The sequence below is a fragment of the Acanthochromis polyacanthus genome, chromosome 16, assembly GCF_021347895.1.
Source record: "Acanthochromis polyacanthus isolate Apoly-LR-REF ecotype Palm Island chromosome 16, KAUST_Apoly_ChrSc, whole genome shotgun sequence".
Lineage (NCBI taxonomy): Eukaryota > Metazoa > Chordata > Actinopteri > Pomacentridae > Acanthochromis > Acanthochromis polyacanthus.
In genome coordinates, this window is record NC_067128.1 from 17,500,756 (window position 1) to 17,522,977 (window position 22,222).

Here is a 22,222-nt window from a genome sequence, read left to right on the forward strand (position 1 = left end):
CTTTTAAAGATGCACACTTCAGTCACAACACTAAAAATCACCTGCCTAACATTGTACATGTCCAAGAAGTTGGCAATGGGTCATGTCTGATCAGTGCACATCTTTAAAAATGGCTCAAAAATGGAGAGTCATATTTGTTTTTTTAAAAATCAAGAGTCAGTACCTTCCTATAACAGTTGGGAAATACATTTTAGCAAATGTTCAGATTCAGATTCATTCAGATTCAGAAAACTATTTGTCCCCAGGGGGGAATTAAAAAGGCAGGTAGAGCAGGCAGTGCAACAATGACGTAATAAAGAAATAGGGACAAATATATATACAAATCTAGAGCAAGTAATAGAAGAATTAAAAAAAGAGAAATAAGAGAAAATGCACAGCTCAGTAACATACTAGTGCAAATATGTCATACATAGTGCAAATATGAATGAAAAGTAGGTGCAATATAGCAATGAGGTAGATAAAAGAATATATCACAGTAGATATGAATTGCAGAGTGCAAGATGGTATAGTTCACAAATAAGAGCATAGTTCTTAAATAAGAGAAAAGAAAGCATTTGTTGGGCACTACTTTTACTTCTGGATTAAGAAATAGTCTATATTAAACAGACAAGCAGAGAAGTCACTTAAGCATAATCAATTAAAACATCCACTTTAAAAAGAGCTGTTCATCTTTTTACTTACTAATCAAATTCAAAACAAACACCATAAACTCTGGTGGTCATTAGGCTGGTGGATGGAAATACAGGACATCGAACCTTCAGAAGTGTCAGGTTAAAAGTCACTCACTTGCTGGTCACTGCACACTGAACCGACGTTACTGAGGTTACTGTTGCTTATACCAACTGGCTGCCCCATGGGGGTAATGAGGTGACGCCTCCCGAGCCTCCAGCCATGGAGACGGTGATGCTCATGTTGTTGTAAACCCCCTGCTGGCCAAATGCCTGCCCCGTACTCTGCCCTGACTGACTGAACAGGCTGCGACACAAACACAGAATCACAGGCGGCACTTAAAACTCACTTAAACTCTCATTTATACAAACACATGGAACATAAATCATCAATAGTTATTGAGCCACGAAGAATAATAAATCATTGCTACTTAATAAAACACTTGCAAAAACCTCTTTCCTTTACAACTCTTCAACTTCCCTTAAAAAAAACACTTTTCTAACCTGCCCATGCCTGTCTGTTGCCAGCTCTTCATGTCTGGTGACTGGTAGCCAGGAGGAGGGGCCTGCTGAAGCAGAGGACTCTGGGAGGTGGAGTTCTGAGGTGACAACAATGGGCTGGTGGGGCTCATTTCAGGAGGGAAAGGTGGGTCTTGTTGGACCACAGCTGTGACAGAAAACATTAATGAGTGTTACTAAGAAGTGAGTATGTATTGCATGCATTCAATGTTATTCATAATTTCAGTCTGAGGCATTTGAGAGGTAAGAGAGAGCCTGTGTCCTGATGTGCTATTTAAAATCTACTGTGCAAAGACGAGATGCATCATGTCCTGTTCGCTGCAGAAGACCAACCAACCACCACAAAAAGGTCAAACGTTTGTAATAACTAGATATGTGGAAAACAATATTTTGTTTACAGGCAGAGTAACAAAACTACTACTTTAATCATAAGAAACTGTGCTGGATTATTAGCTTGGAACTCACCAGACCCTCCAAACTGCTGAAACAGGCCCTGCTGCAATGAGGAGTTGACGGTGCTGTTGAACTGGCCCTGCACGCCGCTCATCAGCGTCTGGTTATTCAGGGGAACTCTGCCGGACAGTTTGTTATCCAGAGGGCCCCCAGACATGGGGCTGAAGTGACTTGGTGAGGTAGGGGGGTTTCCCGTCATCGGGTTGTACCCTGGTGGGAAGTTGAACTGCTGCTGCTGTTGCGGCGTTGTGGGTGAAGCTTTTGGAGCCCTGGCAGTTCCAACGGGCCCCACAGCTCCAGTGGGAGCGCCTGCCATGTTCTGTCTCATCAGCATGACCTTCTGCTGGAAAAGCTGGCGCTGGCGGTGTTGGATGCTGTAGAGTTCCCTCTGACGCTGGGCCAGCATCTGGGCATTCAGTGGAGGCTGCTGAGAGAGAGGATGGAGAAGAGCATGTTACACAGAACACAGTCTCTGTTTTCAGAATAAATACACGATTCAATATACAATAAATTATTGCTTTATATTACATTGTTATAAACACAAAGAGCTGATTTGTACAGAGAATGTGCAGGCTTCAAATTTACAAGGTACAGACATAATCACAATTAAAAGTCAATGCAAGAGCAACTTAACAGCAAAGAGCAAAGAATAAGCATAAAATCTGGTTTAATGTAGTGTGGCAGTCATGTCTAATTTTCTTTGCATCAAGTGTAGCTTTTAGCTGCTCATTTTATGTTACATGGTTCCCTGCAGACAAAGAAGACAACACAAAAAGAAATAGAAAACTCTTTGCTTGAATAAATAGAGTCCTGTAGTATTGCTTAAATGTCTTCACTTTTCAATGTGAATCAATTAATTTTACATTCTACTTCGAGCAGCAACCTGACTATTTGGCCACTTGGAGGCAGAAGAAACAAGCTGCGAACTGACATGTATTATCCCAGTTTTTTATGTTGATATGGCAAACTCATACCGGCTGATTTAGCTTTTACAGAGCAACATCACAGTATTTAAGAAAGCAGTTCTGTCCGTTTAACAGATCCAAACTTTGTTTTGGTCTTCATCGACTCCTGAAGGGAGTAATCTTCTCAACTCTTGCTGAAAGCTTCACTATGTTCACCAGCTAATCACAATCTTACAGTGGTTTCACTCAAAATAGCCGCCTGCTGCTGATGACTCTGAGAGGAATGGTGCTAATGAACCAAAATGTTAAAAAACAAAATACACTGAAAGATGCTGAAGCTTCAGTTAATAGGTCCTGCCCGATTTCTGTTCATATACACATGCGCAGGTATAAAATATTGATTATAGCAGCTCTAAGTGATATTTTAGTAAAGTAGTTGAATTCATGTAAACAAATCCTTTTAGTAGTCTTTCAGGCTCTGTACAAAAGCAGCAGTGGGTGGCGAGCAGAGTTGCATTTGCTGCCACAATGACTCACTTGTGAGGGCATTTGAGGTTGCTGAACCCCCTGACGAATGCCTATGTTCACATGCTGGGCTCCTCCTGGAAATGGATTCATGCCTGCCAGCCGGTTCTGGAGCTGAGTCCGAGGGACAGAGAGAGAGAGAGAAATTAAATGAGCAGAAGTCAGGCAGGTGTTGAAGGATGAGAGCAGAGAGACGATAATAGAGTGGAGTGAAGGCAGAATTTAATAGAAGGATAAATTAGATCATTGACAAAAGTAATATTACTGGGGGACAGAGAAGAAGAGGAGAATGACAGGAAGGGAGATGAGAGTAATATTAGTGATGAGGGAGGAGAGGGAAGCAGAGAGTTATTTGAAGAGCACTCTAATCAATATTGGCTTAATGAAATCAGAAGACTCATCACGACGTACTATGATTTGGGCAAATAGTGAGAGCTACTAGTCAATACTTTAGTAAAGAGCTCTGAGTGTTCCTTTCTTTCACTTGTTATGGATATTGTATTACTGTTGTGTTTGCAGCACTTAAACTGTGTAAATAAATTTCACCTAAAATGTTTTCTCAACACAGTGCGCAGCACCGACAATATACATTAAACACTTTGGACCAACAGCAGCAGCAGCATATAGCAGCTCCATCTTCATTTCAAAATGCAGCAAAGTATTAATGAAGTAAAATACACGTCACACAGGCTAAAATCTCTGTGTCCTCACCTGTTGTGGGCCCTGTAGTCTCTGCTGGAGCTGCAGGCGCAGTTGGTTGGGTGGCAGCCTGAGCTGACTGCCCACCCCCTGTGGTCTGGTCATGCCTGGCCTCAGGCCCATGCCTGTCGTCCCACCAGGGAAAGCCCCTCGAGGAGCTCCAAACCCCAGACCCTGCGGTCCCACCGTGGCCAGCTCTGAAGGAAACTGAGCCTGTGGAGCTGGTGTAAATTGGGAAGGGTAGGTGGGGAGTTTAGAGTCCATGGAAACTGGGGTGGCAGTGGGTTGCTGGGATGGGAAATTTTGAGGCAGAGGGTCAAAGCAGCCACCCTGAAAAGAGGGAGACAAAAAAGAACACAGAAAGGTATCACAGGTGTATTTCTTTTGAGTAAAAACAGCCCATAGCTGTGTCAATTGAGCACAACCAATCAAATAGAACAACTTGATACATTCAGTACGGTGGAAATTCGTTTCTGAAATTCTGAATTCTGTCCTTTTCATTTAAAGATATAAACCCTGAAAACACTCCTAAATAAAGAATGAACAACTGCAGATAGAGCAGTAGAACTAGAGTAAAGTTGGGCAAGTTACTGGCAAAGTGAAACAGCTCTTGTTTTACTTGAAAGCAACCCAGTGGATTTTTTTTTTTTTTGCCAAATTCAGCTTGATGGATGAAACAAAAGCCAGCAACTGCTGCCAACACTTCAACTGAGCAACTGCTTTGTTTGTTTGATTAATTATAGCAACACCGGTCAATTACTGATGATTCACCGATTTTCAAGTTTCAAGAAACTTTTCCTACCAACACTGTTACTTCTGCTCATTACTGAAACCTGTGCACATCCCCTGCCCAGTTCTCTCAAGGAACACAATCTTTACTCACCTGTACCAGTTTGTCGATACCCAGGGCTTTGTCCAGCTCAGCCAGTTCACTCTCATCGGTCCCACTGAGGAAGGAGACGAGCTGCTCCAGAAGAGCCTTCTCATCGTTTCGGCCTTCAGGTGTAGTCGGAGGGCCAAGCACTTCATCCAGCGTAGAGGGCACACACTGCCTGCTCAGAAAGAGAGACACAGGCTCTTACACAAATCTTGATGGGAAATTTATAGTTAGTTTGCCTGATTAGTCATACTTACTCTTGTGGTGATGCCAGAGGAGCCGGTAAAGGAGTTCCAAGACCATCAAAAGACAAGGTGTCAGACAGAGCCAGAGCCTGGAACTGGGAGTCTCCCACATCCATCTTGGTTAAGCCTGAAAAAGAAATTAACGGTTATATTTCTTGAGGGAAAAATAGCAGCTCAGAATGTTTACTTAAAATGTAATAATAAAGCAATATCTTTACACAGTTTATGTACAGTTTGCAGCTGATATATTCTAACCGTTAATTTAAATATGAGCTAAAAACCCTTTATTGATTCAACTGATTGGTAAAAGTGTCCTTTTGCTGTGATGAACTGCTCTTTTCTGAAGCGTACTGCAAAGATTTATCACTTGCGAGGCTACGTGTGAAACAGAATACACTTTGACCACACCCAACAGCAGGTCACATGTGTAACAGAGTTGAAACTCTCAACCTATAGAGGTCAAATCAACAGTACTTTACTGCTACAGAACAATTAGTGTCAAGTTATGCTTCAAAGCATCACAAGCATATTTGCCCCAGATTCTTTTTGCTAACATTTTACAGCACATACTTAAGCTCAGACCAAAGAGGTTCGCACAGTTGTGAATGTAGAATAAACTGTTGACTGTATTATGCCATCATGTGTACCAGTGCTTGAACTGAATGGGTTGAGAACTTCTGTTTCTGGAAATGGACTGCTGTCTTTGGGGGTCTGGAAGGGGTCTCCTTGTCCCTGGCCTTGTTGTTGGCTTGGAGTGGCGGGATTGCAAAAGTCGAATGATGACTGGCTTTGGAGGCTGCAGCCAGAGGGCGGGCCACCATCACTGAGCCCTGCAAAGAGAAGACGAGGATAAGGAAAAACAAATTTATAGCAAAAACAACACAATCCTATAGTGTATGTTATTGGTACACAAGTACACAGAGTAGAAGAGTGTAGTCAGTGCGCTCTGCTAGCCACCAGAGGGCATAAAGCACAGCAATGTTTAGGCAAATAAACAAATGAATGGAGAGAATAGAATTATTTTAAAAGCAATAAAATCACTAGAAATTCACAGATAAACATCATTTTCATGGCGGGATTTTGTCTAATATGAACACAGGAAAAAAGATTGAATATGGTGACTAAAAATGTGGGATATCAATGAATTATTTGCATTCCTCTCCCTCCTTGTTAAGTTGAAACTGTACCTCTGTTAGGAGTGCCGGGAGGCTCTCTCTTCACATTTACATTGCGGGGAGTGCTGGCTTCGCCGGGCTGGAGCTGAGTGGGTGACTGTAGTTTGAGCTGGGGGGAAGGGGAGTGAAGCTGAGGAGACGGGGACTGCAACTGGGGAAGGGACTGGGGCTGGGACAGGGGAGACTGGAGTTGAGGTACAGGACTCTGGAGCTGAGCTGGGGCCTGGGGGGCTGGAGACTGGAGTTGGGGGCCTCCTCCAGGGGTTGCTGAATTCTCGCTGACCTGTTTGGCCCCACTTGGGCCTCTCAAGCCAGGCAGCAGCTGGGTGAGAGGGTCCATGTCAACAGGTCCACCAGATATCTACAGCCAGGAAGTGGATAGTGAAGCACAAACAAATGATAAAGGGATTCAGATTAACAGTACAATAGTGCAAAAAACAGTAATGAATCAAGGAATAATAGGTGGGAGGAAAGGAGGAAAGGGGGCAGGGGGCAGGCGATCAGCATAAGAGAGATGGAAAGAGACAAAAGGTCAAAGGCCAGTGGGCCTCAAAAGCTGCAGCTGGTAGCTGAGCCTACAGTGGAGACAAAGTCCACGAAAATAAACATTCAGCTCGGTTTTTAACAGCTGTCAGGCAACTGCCAATGCATGATCAAAGCTAAACACTGGCAAATTCCAAAGCTTAATTGTGAAGTATTCTTTCTGACACTTGGCCTATAAATTTGAAGGTGGTAGACATGCATGAGGGTGGAGATATGTTATGATTACTGGGTCACTACAGTAGAGATTTCACTGTCAAAACTGACTGGGCCGAGGTGGACAGAGTTCAGTAAAGTTTAGGCCTGGGGCTGTGACAGACAAGGAATAAGAATGAAACCTATCATGCTGTATTAAGGTTTTACAAACTGACATAGGTTGGTGTTTTGAATATTAAGCTATTATATCTAATACTTTACTGGATATAAGAACAATAAATCAACTTAAGATCTGCTTCTCATCAGTTTGTAATCCTGTCTGTTTATATTTACAACCCATAAAAACAGTATTTGATAAAATGCTCTCCTTCAGCGCCATTACATTTACACAGTTTTCTTTTTACCTATTTGCAGGTAAACCAGAACCCGAACCAACAATTAGGCTTTGTCACAACAGTGGCGAGCTTGACAATACATTTAATTAACACTTGGACCTCTGCAAACAAAGCGAAGCAAAACTGATCCTGAAATCAAGCAGGCGGTATGATAACAGCTGTCATGAACTACAACCACTGTGAGTAAAAGACTTTAAAACTAACTGAATGATACAGAGAAATATTGATTTTCTGCCCTCTCAATGCGTTCATTGAGCAGCAGTCTTCTCTCAAACATCACCAACAACAACATGTAATTCACCATATAGGCTGACATAACAAGCCCACGTTGTTCTATTTCCTACTTGCTCATAGAACTGCAGCTATGTCCAGTAACTGCCATTTGTAGTTTTGTGCACTCGGAGCTAACATCATATCCAATATTCTTGGCTCCAACACTGCAATGAAAGCCTTTAACATAAGCTCCGACCCCAAGTGGAAAACAGGAAAGCTGAGAGAGCCGACTGAGGCTGCTCCAGTAAATGTATTCCCCACCATGTACCTGCCCCAAGCTCCTGCAATGGGAAGTCACCTCATGCTTTTAGTTTTCGTATTTCAGCTGGAATACTGATGTTAGGTCTTTACTGTTCTGCTCTCCTGCAATCAAATCTTGTCAATCACCTCGACACCCACACCAAGACAGCAACATCAGTGACATGCAGTTTTTAGGACCACTTTTGGGAAACTAAACCTCATCTTAATATCAACAACTGTACCGTGGAGTCTCTGCTGTCCTTGCGGCTGTCTCTGCGGTTCTCTCCGACAGGACTTGATTTAGGGCTGATGCAAGTCGAGCTGCTGGAAACTCCTGGAAGTTTGGTGGTGCCTCCTGCTGCAACAGCTGAGCCTGCACAGGCCACCCCATCTCCGCTGGCTCTCTTCTCTACCTTTACTCTAACTGTCTGAAGGCTCAGCGCAGATGGAGGTGGCAGGTCTCCCAAGTCCTTCAAAAAAAAAAATTAGGTGTCTGTTAGCACTTTCCACAGCGGCATGACTCAAGACGTCAAATAATATGCGATTTGTGTGACAGATTCCAAAGTCATTTATCAGGAATGTCCATAAGCAGTAAATAATGGACTCAAAATGCATTTTAGCACCGTTTCTCGAACATTTTATGCCAGTTTCTGAAATAATAAAAATAAACATTGACGTAACAAAACGTAAGGATTTTTTAAAATTGAATCAGAAAAGATAGATATAAACAAAAGTCAATACAAGTCTAAGACAAGACAGAAGGTTGTATGTGAGGCTGCAGTCATAATAGTGTGGCCAAATGAAGAAATGCAAAATACATTTGTTACGGTCACCTTTTCATCTGTATCGAGGAGAAAGCGGAGTAACTGGTGGTCTTGTGGCTCTCTGGAGCTGGACTTAGAAGGTGCTGTACTCAGTGCTGGACTAGCAGGCGGTTCCTTCTTGATCTCGACGTCGTTTTTGTTTATTCCTTCCTCGGTGGTGGTGGAGGCGTCATTGGGACTTGTGTCTTGGAGCAGCCGGTGCAGGATCTTATGTCTTTCTGTCAGACTACTGTGGGAGGCGGGGCACTGAGGGGCAGGAGAAGGGTTAGGAGCATGAGGTGAAGAGGTGCTGTTGTTGTTAGATTCAACTGCTGTCCCATTGCTTTCCAGGAGCTGATTGAGTCTGGTGTTACCCAGCTGTGAGGCAGAAGGAAGGGGGGCTTTAACAGAGTCCTCTCCCACCTCCTCACCTCCCTCTGGGAGTTTTGCTGATGGAGGCCGAGTACAGGAGCTGGTGGGCGTACTGGCTTGTCTCTGAAGGACTGGAGAGGACAGGGGGAAAGACCCTGTTGATCCACCACTATTACTGTCACCACCAGACTGCTGCCTGTTGAGGCTGCCTCCACTGCTTAGAGCCCCAGATGGGGAATGGAGGCCTGGTGTGGAGGGAGAGAAGGGGTTCCCCGGGACTCGAGGGCTCCCCCTAACCCAGGACTAGCCCGTGGCATCCTGGGTGACATAAAAGAGGTAGGGGTGGCTGTGAGTGGGCTGCTTAAAGGGGAGGGGCTGTTGACCTGCTGGGGACAGTTCGTCCGATTGGGCGTCAGGTAGCCTGTGGGTGTGGCTGGGTTCTGTCCATGGGAGGAGGCATTGCTGTTGTTGGTTTGAAGGCCCGCGATGATGAGGCCTGAGCCTTGCGTTGAGTTACTGCCGGGAGGAAGGGAAGGGGATCGGGAGGGAGTCTGGGCAATATTGCCGACAATCGGTGGAAGGCTAGGGTTAGTGTTTTCCTGAGAGCTAGCAGTGTTGTGTTCCCTGGGAGAAAGGAGGAAATGAAAAGATAACGGTAACCGGATGCTTTACAATCGACATAAACAAATCTGGGTTTTCAACTCTGACATTTCTGGGTTCAGGTTCTGACTCTTTCACATTCACTGTTTATTCATCACCAACTGAGGAACCCCAAGAGCTGAGGTAGATTTCTGGCTGCCTACATTGTGCTGTATCTACTGCTCTAAAACCTCTCCCTCTCATTAATTGAAGACTATAGCAAAAATTGATGATAGCCTTATTGATAGAATTAAGCTTCAAGTGCACCCACAAACATGACAAGAGGATGGTCAGAAACCTGGAAATAGCCTATTTTTTGTACAAGTACTCAAACTGGCATATGCAAGAGTCCAAAAAATGTGTTTACTGGGCAGCTTTTTGTGAAATGCTTAGGTAAACAAGAATGTATTCACTAACACTCAAGACGAGCACACTACCCTGTTACAAAATAATTCTTTGCATTCAGCTTCAAAATGGACCTGTTGTGTGTATTCTTGTGTGTGTGTGTGTGTGTGTGTGTGTGTGTGTGTGTGTGTGTGTGTGTGTGTGTGTCCATCACAGTACCTGTCAATAGTGTGAATGCCCATAATGAAGGGCTGTACGTCAGGGTTGGGGGGGCAGCAGAACTTGCAGCGGGTCTGAGCGCTGAGTGGGGTGCCATCACTTAATGTGAAATGGTAGAGCGGGCTGATAGCGGTGCCATGGGTCATCACTGTTGACAAAAAGCAGCAGATGCACACACAGACACGCACACAAGCAGAGAGAGAGAGACAGAGTAGGAAGCAAACATAGGGTTTAAGCTTTGGCATCATCTCCTGTTTGTTTAAACCTCTTCCATTTCCCATCTGGATCCAGACTTAAAGAGCTCTGACTCCCCCTAAGGCCTACACGGTACTTTACATCAGTCTAATGCAGTAGCTACATGATAACTGATTAGTGTTCGGGGTAATTCAATATCGGCCCGTCTTCCTTTTATTTCATTACCATTTTACACTCAGGGTAATAATGTTAACACAAATTCATATTGCTTCAAATTGAATTAGATTTTTTAATATCCTTTCCTCCGTCAGCATTTACCATTGAGCGTACGGAGAATATCATCTCTGAATGCGTTCACATGAAGCTAGGTGGAAGAGTTATTGAAATTTAACATTCAGTTCAGCCTATTATAATGCTACTGATGTAGCACAGAAACTCCAGCAACCATGACAAAGCTGACAGAGAAGGTGTCAATGATTTCTGGGAGTGGAGCTGAACAATCAATTGTCGCTACTCACCCTCATGCAGCAGCTTCTTGGCGTGGGAGGGCTCTTTGCCCTGCGGCTGAAAGAATGCGTAGATGCACTTCCTGACCAGATCCTCCCAGCCAGGCCGGCCTGTCGCTCGCAAAGCACTAGTTTCTATGGAGATGATCTTCCCTGGATTAGAGCACCACACACACACAAACACACACATGTACACAATAGATCAGCCTGCACTGATTTCAACAATTGCAGTTGCTTCCACACATTCATGGTTCACATTGTGGCTCTAAGGAAAATTAAACCATTGTGGAGCACTTTATAAAATTCTATTCCTGCTTTTTTGGCTGTAATTTGTCAGTAAACTTGGATACAAATGTATAATATCATATAAAATAATAATTATATTTGTAGATGTGTGAAATGTGTAGGCCATGTAGAAAAAGACACTGTTTCAATGTTCTGCAACTTTGCTGCAATGTAACCCATCAATTTCCATGACTGAGCCGATGTAGATTACCCTTTGAAAAATCTCATCATATCATAACAATACAGGGACGTGTGGGAACCCTGATTACTCTATAATGCCTGTGTGTGTTTTACCTGTTGGGTCTTGCTTCGTGATAAAAGACTCAGTGCTGACAGGCTGGATGCGTGGCATCCGACAGGCAATACAGATCAGACAGCTCTGCAGGTCTAAATAAAAAGAGGAAACAAGTGATGAGAATTGTGTGTGTGTTTGGTACTGCCAACCAAAGAACAGCTCAAAGAAAAATCTCTAGACTTAAGCTAAACAGTGACGCAGATAATTGTGTAATAAAGGTTTAGGTTTTAACAAACAAATTAGCATTTTCCTGAAACACAGATTGAAAGAAACACACAGCAATCTGCAGAAACTCAAAAATCAGACCATAACTTTGGTCTTTCTATAAAAATCTCAGTGAATCAAAGCGTGGAAATATGTTCACAGAACTGTCAGTCACATCTGTGACAAACAAAAGAAGCTGAGACTTAAATCCTGCCAAATTTTCTTTCAAAGAAGCAGGATCCGCTGAAGAAAAGACCTCATAGACAGGAGCAACAATCGACAAGGCCAGCTCTTATTAAAATGACTGAAAGCAGGCAGAGCTCAACAGCCTAGTAAGTCTGCAATGCAGGAACTATATCACACAATTCATCAAGGCCACTGCACCAAAAAAAATAAAAAAATAAAAAAGTGCTTCACCCATCTGGTGACTGTCCAACTGTCCAGATAGTGACAAGCTGTTAAAGTGTACCATGTGAACTTTATTTTAACACTACATAAAGCTTTCAATCATGAGTTCAACGAAAAGAAAAATGGGATGGAAAAATTATCTATCACTTTTGTGTGCTACAGCAATTAGTTTCTTAAATTGGATCCATTCCTGACATAGCACACAAATGCAACACACAGGAAAAATAGAGAAATATGCATTGTGAAGGTACCTGAAGATGTGTTTCTGTCAATTTATATTTCTTGACAAAAAGGCGGCTCATGGGGGTTACATGGGTTAAAATTAGTTTAGAATACGAAAAGACTGAAAGCATTCTGAAGTCCTTTCACTCATATTAGTGTGGTACATTTTGAAAGACTGTGCAGAACACTGCGTTTGAAAGTTCTCAAACAAGCACAAAAAGCTGATACCTCAAGATGACAACTATTTCAGTTATTGGCTGTCGATGATTTTAACCTTTACAATCGAGACAGAGACGTTTCAGTTTTCTGGTTGTTACTTATTCTGACCAAGAATTAAACCCCACAAAATGCTAAATACTTCAAAAAGATTGCCGGGTTATCTGATAAGAAGGATCCATGCACAATCTTTACAATTCAGTGTTGACAGAATAGTAAAGTTTCTAATAAGAATTCTAAAAAATATTATGGATTAAGACAGGAAGGATGGTCATGTTAAGCATCACAGTACCATGATCCTCTGCACGTGGTTATCAGCACCAGCCACACTACTTTGGTGAATAATAGAGTAGTGGAGCAAGTGACATACTTTCACAGAAATTCAATAAAGCAGTTGAGAAAGCTGAAAGCGTCCATAAGAGTCCACTTCAGAGTAAAATGTTTCCTCTATACAAAAAATATCAAAATAAGGTGTCTTTGCTGAAGTTCAGCACTGCACATATCAGCAATGGTGTACAGTACAAACACTGACACTGATAAATACATATTCAGCAGTTTTAATGAAGTCAAAACAAATCATGAGCATCGGAAATCACTCTCCTCAGTATTTGTATTCCTTTAAAATTGTACCATCTATTGACACAGAGTAGGAAATGCCTCCAGGCTGTGTGTAATCATTGTGTGTTTGCATGTACCATCACCCTCTTCCTGCATGGCCCGTGGCTGGGACACGGTGAAACACTGCATGATCTCATACTGCTGTCGAGCCTCCAGATTCTCTGAATCCACCTCGTCCGGTGGCCTCTTCAGCATGCGACAGTTAAAGGTGTGGCTGTTCCTGCGGCCAGGTTCCTGCGGCCATGGCATACCATTTACTAGACAAAAAGAGAGGCAAGTATTGATGAGGAGAAACTACAACCAGAATCTTGTTCAGAAGGTGCCTTATTTCCACTATGTCACTGTAAAGTCTCCTCCAGGGATACTTACTAAGCCTGATGCTAATTAACATGAAGGGTTCCACGTTATTTTAATTTAGAAGAATACTAAAACTACAGATACTCATCTGATTTGCATAAAGTGGCACTAAATAAATGCTGATGCTGGGTTGCATTGAAGTGTGTTGTGCAAAGAAAGTGAAGAACACACTTCTGTGGCCTTGCACTCATTTAGATTAACGTTCTTAACTTATTAAATAAAGTAAAAATAAATACAATAACATCACTGAGTTAATGAGATAGCATATTTAACTTTTAACTCTTAAAAAGATAAGTTCCAAATTGACCTTGGTTGATTCAAAAATCACGCTGGAGAGGGATGCATTACAGGTCAAGAAAACAAATTCAAGCAGGAGGCCACAGCTGGAAACAGAAGGTGAAGTTGTCTGCTAATGTCGCCTAATTCATGAAGCATCTTTAATTTGCATTCATATGCATTTTCACTGCCTCCTTCTATATTTTGAGGTTTCAAATAAGGATGCCTGAACTACATATCATCAGTCCAAGCACTCAATTTCCAGGGCTGTTTTCCTTTTTTCCCCATTATTTTATCTGTCTGAAACCTTGGAGTGGTTCTGTAAAATAACAAATCATCACTTTATCACAATAACACATAACTTATACTAACATAAAAGGGTTGCAAATTCTTACAAAGCATTCAAAAAATTTAAAAGATACACTGCGGGATCCAAGAAAAATTGAGTGCGGATAAGTTCACTGATATGACAAAAATCTGTTTATTTTCAAGAGTCTGTGGGAGAATATTTTTTTAAAACTCTGTTTCTAAGGGAGAAGAAGACTCGCAATGAATGGTACAAAATTAAAATAGATAACGAGATCAACAGAAAAACACAACCTTGTCGCCTACTGCTCTCTGTTATCTCAAACCCGCTCCATTTTCATTATAATCTCTCCACAAGGTTGTAGCACAAAACTAAAATAACATTATCACAGTGAAGTCATTTTTTCTTCACTTGTCAAACTCACCCACGCAAATGCTGCCTCTCTACACTTTCCTCCCCAAACATATTTTGCAGTTTTCGGTACAGCACCAAAGCTCTGTTAATTTACAATTTACACAGTTCATCCTCCTACCTTTCTTCCTAGTTCTTCAAATTTTCCTTAGCTACAGTATTTTCCATTATTAAACCAAGTTCATCATCTGCATTTAAGGACTGTATACAGACATTGCTGCCAAAACCCATCCCTTGAGTTTTATTGCCTTCCTAATGGGTTTCACTGGCATGGAAACTGTCAAATTTGAAGATACTGAAAATGTAATTACGGAATATCTTTTTAAGAATAACAGCTATTGGCAGCTCAAACCAAGGATATACGGTATGAGATAGCAGACTGCAAATACAGCAAACTCTTGTGTCAGTTAAAACCCACAGGCCCTAAGTCAAGCTCACTCACCCAGGCTTTTGGGCAGCAGATTGCGAACAAATTCATTGTGGTCTCCCACATGGAGGATGCTGTAGACACTTGATGTCATCAGCTCCTCCTGGGTGTATCCAAGGTAACTCGTCACGTTCTCAGAAACAAAGACAATGCGGCCCTCCCGGTTGACGACAAAGAAAAACCCATCAAGGGCCTACGTGAGCAGGAGAGAGAACAGAGTGAGGAGGAGCAAAACAAAATCAGACTTTGTGTGCGAGTTAGATGGGGACAAACACCACGGGAGGAAACGTTTCGTGTGTTACTGCGTACGTATTGTTTACCTCTAGCAGCATGGGCCCCAGTGCCTCCTTCTCCACCAGCCCCTGGCTACTGGAGGAGATGTCGCTCTTCTGCACCTCGTCATCTGGAGATAGAAGGGCTGCTTTTTCTGTCAGGGGGAAACAAACTCAAATAAGAATTGTGCAAATATAGATACACAATTGTCCTGCAGAATCAATTTTACTCCAAATCCAGGCACAGTGATTCATAAAATATACAAATATAAACTGGTTACAAACTTTGAGAGCTGGAACCGAAGGCCATCAACAGGTAAACAGATACACAAGAGCCTCAAGGTTTCGAAATTTTGAATGACTATAAACATGAAAATCCCCAGAGAATAAAAAAAAAAAAACTGCTTTGCGATAAGCTTCTATTTAGTATTTTTTAAAACAAAATGAATATGTAAAATAGAAACATAATCTGAGTATTATATACAGTGCCTTGTGAAAGTATTCGGCCCCCTTGAACTTTTCAACCTTTCGCCACATTTCAGGCTTCAAACATAAAGATATAAAATTTTAATTTTTTGTCAAGAATCAACAACAAGTGGGACACAGTCGTGAAGTGGAACGAAATTTATTGGATATTTTAAACTTTTTTAACAAATAAAAACCTGAAAAGTAGGGCGTGCAATATTATTCGGCCCCCTTGCATTAATACTTTGTAGCGCCACCTTTTGCTGCAATTACAGCTGCAAGTCGCTTGGGGTATGTCTCTATCAGTTTTGCACATCGAGAGACTGAAATTCTTGCCCATTCTTCCTTGCAAAACAGCTCGAGCTCAGTGAGGTTGGATGGAGAGCGTTTGTGAACAGCAGTCTTCAGCTCTGCCCACAGATTCTCGATTGGATTCAGGTCTGGACTTTGACTTGGCCATTCTAACACCTGGATATGTTTATTTGTGAACCATTCCATTGTAGATTTGGCTTTATGTTTTGGATCATTGTCCTGTTGGAAGATAAATCTCCGTCCCAGTCTCAGGTCTTTTGCAGACTAACAGGTTTTCTTCCAGAATGGTCCTGTATTTGGCTCCATTCATCTTCCCATCAATTTTAACCATCTTCCCTGTCCCTGCTGAAGAAAAGCAGGCCCAAACCATGAGGCTGCCACCAGCATGTTTGACAGTGGGGATGGTGTGTTCAGGGTGATGAGCTGTGTTGCTTTTACGCCAAACATATCGTTTTACATTGTGGCCAAAAAGTTCCATTTTGGTTTCATCTGACCAGAGCACCTTCTTCCACATGTTTGGTGTGTCTCCCAGGTGGCTTGTGGCAAACTTCAAACGAGACTTTTTATGGATATCTTTGAGAAATGGCTTTCTTCTTGCCACTCTTCCATAAAGGCCAGATTTGTGCAGTGTACGACTGATTGTTGTCCTATGGACAGACTCTCCCACCTCAGCTGTAGATCTCTGCTGTTCATCCAGAGTGATCATGGGCCTCTTGGCTGCATCTCTGATCAGTCTTCTCCTTGTTGGAGGTGAAAGTTTAGAGGGAAGGCCGGGTCTTGGTAGATTTGCAGTGGTCTGATACTCCTTCCATTTCAATATGATTGCTTGCACAGTGCTCCTTGACATGTTTAAAGCTTGGGAAATCTTTTTGTATCCAAATCCGGCTTTAAACTTCTCCACTACAGTATCTCGGACCTGCCTGGTGTGTTCCTTTGTCTTCATGATGCTCTCTGCACTTTAAACAGAACCCTGAGACTATCACAGAGCAGGTGCATTTATACGGAGACTTGATTACACACAGGTGGATTCTATTTATCATCATCAGTCATTTAGGACAACATTGGATCAATCAGAGATCCTCACTGAACTTCTGGAGTGAGTTTGCTGCACTGAAAGTAAAGGGGCCGAATAATATTGCACACCCCACTTTTCAGTTTTTCATTTGTTAAAAAAGTATAAAATATCCAATAAATTTCGTTCCACTTCACGACTGTGTCCCACTTGTTGTTGATTCTTGACAAAAAATTAAAATTTTATATCTTTATGTTTGAAGCCTGAAATGTGGCGAAAGGTTGAAAAGTTCAAGGGGGCCGAATACTTTCACAAGGCACTATAACTTTGAAATGAAGGTATGCAGGCCATAAACATACTATAATTCATGTATGTCTTTAAAAAAAAACTAAGGTTGAGTGTGTTGCACTCTGTATGGCATATTAAACGATATCTGAGACATAAACCACACAACAAGTGAAGTGTCTAAAGTTGTTGATAGCAGTACATGTGGTCAAGCTTCTCGCTGATTACTTTGGTGTGTGTTCCCTCACCCTGCTCACGCCGTTTGATCTGCTGGATTTGGTCCACGGTGCTCTTGAGGATGTGGCACTTGTCGGGCTTGACACTGAGACTGGCAATATCACCCATGTTCGATGACAGCAGCTCAGCCAGCTCCTCGATGTAGCGACACTCCAGCTCCCGTCTCCGCTTCTCTAGACTGCAGCAAAGACACATTTGAGGAGCCAAAATGAGACTCCGGTTTTAAGATACACAAGGGGGGGAAAAAAAAAAATAAAAATCAACAATAATTTGCTGTATTTGCTCAGCTAAAACTGATTTTCCAGGACAAAAGATAAGATCTTTAATTAGCTTTAACAGTCCAAAGCTATTCTGTCTATTATAATAAGAGACAAAGAAAATCTGCAAATCAATTAAAAAATATAAAATCATCAAATGTTGGGCATTTTTGCTTGAAAACTGCCTTAACTATTGACCAATTAAAAATATCTTAACTGTTTTAGCTTTACAAAATTTAAAGTTTAGTACTACTGTACTTGACCACATTAACTATACTGTTTGCACCAATCTGACACGTTATAAACGTGACAATATCATTATGTTTATTACAGTAGTAATATAATTACAATGATTACCAACAAACAACCAAAAAAACATAAAATCATGCAGGTCATCTTAATAAAAGCAAAAGAGAAAATAACATCACACAATCAAACCAATAGTAATGATTGATAAATTCCTCATATTGACATCTAAGCAGTTACTTTCCCCTGAAATATCCCTGAAAACAAAATACACTGGAAACAGAGACAAATGTGAAGCTGATCAGAAACCAGGAGGATGTACACAGACAATAAGAATTTTAATAATTCATGTTTCCTTCCGAGTGAAAAAACTGAGGCACAGGAGGGAAGTGCTGACAGTAAAAAGGTGGAAAAGAAGAAGACAGACCTTTAAGGTAGCTAAAATATTTAGTCAATTAATCGATTAGCCGACTAATGAAAAAGGAAACAGCTGCTATTATCCTACTGAAGTGAAATTCAATGGTGGGAGCTTCTTAAATGTGATTATCTTTAATTTTTTTGTTCTGAGGTTTTTTTAAAAAAAAATCTGATTTCTTTTCACATAAACATACACGTTCCAGCAGGAATCTTTAATTGTGCTTTACTAGAGAACTGTTACGATTGATTAATGTGCACTGAGTAGATTATTTTTCAGGTGGAAAAAACAAAACAATATACCAGTGTAATATAATAATCTGTAACACAGAGACACTATTTCTGAATTATTTAAAAAAAAATGTATTTAATGTTTCTATACTGAGTATTTACAGCATGCTTAATGCTGCTTCATAAAAGTGAAGAACTGAAACTTATTTCTAATTTCATGTCTTTTAAACAACAGGTGGTTTAAATTATTAGAGCTCAAGTTTACAGAGCAAGCGATGAAATGTGCAAGTAAATTCAAAATGCTGTGCTGCTGCAGTGCCTTTTCATACAGCTGTGTGTTATTCCAAAATATGTAAGCATAAAACTTGTCATATATATTACTAAGTTAAACGCTGGTACAAAATAACTTCAAAAAGCCCTAGGTTTAGTCTTCTGAGGCTGTTTGCACAGTCTTTTGCTTAACTGTGTTCCCGAGTTCCAACAATATACTCGCAGACTGACAAGTAACAGCAAGGTATGTGGTAAACATGAAAAAAGACATGTGTATATGCGAGTGTGTGTATGTGAAACGACAACAGCAAAAGTAGGTCAGTGCATTGGCCGGCCAGAACACACAGGCGTGGTGACCGAGGGAGGGAGGGAGGGAGGGGTGAGGAGGGGGAGGGCGCTGCTGTGTGAAATGCGCAGGTCAGTGGCTCTGTGTAGTTCCTGTAGAAATGCTAGCTGTTCTGTTACATCAGCTATTGGTCCTTATAGACTCACACAAACAGCACACTGAGTACAGTTACCCCTATATGCCCTATTCTGACATACAGCTCTGTCTAAACTTAAACCTAAATCGTGGTCTAAACCCTACGTTAGCCCGTGGCAGATTTACAGGATCTTGTGTGAGGAGAACTGTGAAAATACCACACGCAAAAATGCCTCGATAAAGATGTAATCAGCCTGAAGAAATATTTAAGTGTGATCTTTCTGAAAAAAATGTGCATTTCTAATCACAACACCTGCAGATCAACAGAGTTAAATGTGCTGATGTCAATGTCACTTTTCACTGTTTCGTTTAATTTCCTGACATATTTATTCTACTTACTGGCTCTTATTCCATCTCATTTACCTCCCACATTGTATATATCTGGCCTCCTCTGCAGTTGTTGTCATTTTCAACAGTGTTTTGTTATGTAGGTACATTTGATTTTATTATTTAATGTTGATATTTTGTTTCTTATTGCTTGTTGTCGTGCACCGTCCAGCAGAAGTTATATATCGTCATGCCATGTATGATGAGAATAAAACCATCATTAAAATCTATTCTATTCTATAGAGGTATGCCATGATCACAGTCTCAGTTTAATGGGTAGGCATGGCAGTATTTGCCGATTAGCAAAAATTAAACAAGTCCAGCTGAAGGTGACTTGATCAGACATGCAGGTATTTGTTCAGAAAAAGATGTTTTTCCGTGATGATGGCCCAAAATAAAGAGATAAAGGTGGAGTGTGTGATTGCAATCCAATCTCCATCCATCTCCTCACAGTCCGCTAGCTGTCTGTTCTGTATGCTGAAACTAAATGCTGTATTCACATACGACTCAGGCTCACGCAACACTATTCCAGCATGTCCTGCGCATGTTCATGCTTACATGTTTGTGGTTGTGCAGGATGGGAGATGAGGGGGCAGTGGGAGTAAAAGAAGCAGCAGCAAAGTAAAGTAAAAATCTAAATATGCTAACTAGCTAAAAATCAACAACATTTCTTCAGATTCATTAACTCCATCTTCAAGGCATCATCGTAATAATCGCAATTTATCTTGCAGTTAGACGTGAATGATGCTATAGTTGCTGTGATGTTTCACTCAAAAACGCTAGCACTGAACTGAATGTGGTGCTGAAAGAAAAGTGACGGATCACCAGAGTTATGCAGATTCGTACACACACAACAATTTTTTGTCAGTCCATCCAATGGTGGTAAAAATATTTAAGCATGGGGCAAAGTGGTGTTTACTGACTGGCCAAGTCATCCAAAGAGCCTTGCTGCAAGTATTCTACAATGAACTTACATATAATTAGCAATGAATATAAATAGTTAAATTTATCAGAGATGCACAATATTTGGTTAGTTGTATTTTAGGACATTATTTCTCTATGCTGGAGGGGACAGTGTGTTTTTAAGCCTTCTCCTGGTTGCTACAAATCACTGTCTGGCCAATCAGGTACCAAAAAAATCTAAAAAGTGACCCCCCCCTGCAATTCATATTTTCAGAGTTTTCATTCCACAGCGTGTCAAGCTTCTGTCAGAGCCATAACAGAAACAACGGCTGGATCTTTACCTTTGCCCTGACGTGTCGCATGGTGAGCCCTTCCTTTTGCGTGACTCTGGCGTGGCAGGGTCCAGGGGGCTTTCCCCTACTGCACTCATTTTCAGCTTCAACTGATCTGTGGAGAACAAACACATGGTGAGGAGAAAGGTCAAGGAAAAAAGCAAGCATAGCATCTACTATAAATCTCACAGTTCAACCTTTCTTTCTGATCTTTTGACCAGACAACATGACAATTTTGCCAAAAATGCACCTTGTAGCTGCTTTTGAAGCTAATTTCTGTTATTTCAAGTGCAATGCAACGATATTATTCAACTACCTTTCATACAATTGTACAGCAAGAGATAATATACACTAAGTGCATAGCATTTTTTGGGACATAATGACGATGAGAAAATTTACAAAACCCACAGCTTGTATGAACTTTGCATTAACGTTCTGGGTTTTATTATGGTTTCAGAACATCAGAACAAAAATATGATATACTATTAATCTGTATAAGAGGCTAGCACTCAATGAAGGAAAGAAGTGTGAAGTGTTACAAAGAAGTAAAAGGGATTAGACATAACAGACAGCAGCATCAATCTTATCAAATACCGTAGAGGCAGCAACACATAGCTGTAACTTGCCTTATAATCAGTGTGGGGCTGTTTTCTCACGACAAGTAGCAGCATTACTAACGCAACTACATTTCTCAGTAGATTAGTGGCAAAAGCACTGATTCTGAATCAAATATTTTCCAGTAGAAAAGAGAAGTTTTATTCATCAAGTATTGCAATAGCATTGACAGAAGCCACGTTTTCCCAAGCATTTCTAAAGTGACCAGCTGACCTTTCAATGCACTTTGAAACAAAATAAGGATCAGTACGCGACGCCAACAGAAGTACTTCTGTATAACAATGACGTCATGTAGCAAACCTCAGTCCAGCCTGCAGACATCAAATCAACTGAATTACAAAAAGAATAAATAAATAAAGTAGCTTCTGATGTAGTAAACATGTTAGTGTAGTCTAGCTTGCTTAAGTGTAGCAAAGCTTCATCTGGCACCTTAACACACAACACCTACCAAATAGCTGATGGCAATATTTCATTTAACTGTACATTAATGCATCAAAGCTTCTTCACAAAATCAGAAACCTCATAACTGCTTCCAAAACATCTTTGACTCTGTCCATTGAGCAGATTTATGTTGTTTTTTCATAATGACGAAAAACACATACATCACATTGTATTGATTTAACACTTAAAATTTCTATTTTGCTTGTTTTTGCTGGTTTTGATTTGCTTGATTTGAATATAAGCACAGCTATAAAAGATAATATACAGTAAATTCCTCAACAGTCTGTGCCAACAGATCTGCAACAAATCCTAGATTTGGTGCTGATTCAACTCTGCAGTAATTTTCC

The 22,222-nt window shown here is 41.2% G+C and overlaps 1 protein-coding gene across 1 annotated transcript in view; it reads right to left on the minus strand.

Moving 5' to 3' along the window:
• Positions 1-22,222, minus strand: part of ncoa1 (nuclear receptor coactivator 1) — a 60,382-nt gene that overhangs the window by 7,979 nt on the left and 30,181 nt on the right. Inside the window, 21 exon segments of the mRNA XM_051960768.1 lie at positions 787-857; positions 860-975; positions 1,173-1,335; positions 1,653-2,067; positions 3,083-3,184; positions 3,782-4,099; positions 4,653-4,821; positions 4,904-5,018; positions 5,539-5,721; positions 6,079-6,427; positions 7,913-8,140; positions 8,504-9,132; positions 9,135-9,469; positions 10,049-10,196; positions 10,762-10,902; positions 11,329-11,421; positions 13,075-13,254; positions 14,791-14,968; positions 15,096-15,202; positions 17,370-17,536; positions 20,829-20,934. Coding sequence (XP_051816728.1) covers positions 787-857; positions 860-975; positions 1,173-1,335; positions 1,653-2,067; positions 3,083-3,184; positions 3,782-4,099; positions 4,653-4,821; positions 4,904-5,018; positions 5,539-5,721; positions 6,079-6,427; positions 7,913-8,140; positions 8,504-9,132; positions 9,135-9,469; positions 10,049-10,196; positions 10,762-10,902; positions 11,329-11,421; positions 13,075-13,254; positions 14,791-14,968; positions 15,096-15,202; positions 17,370-17,536; positions 20,829-20,917 — 4,296 coding nt within the window. The 5' untranslated portion in view covers positions 20,918-20,934.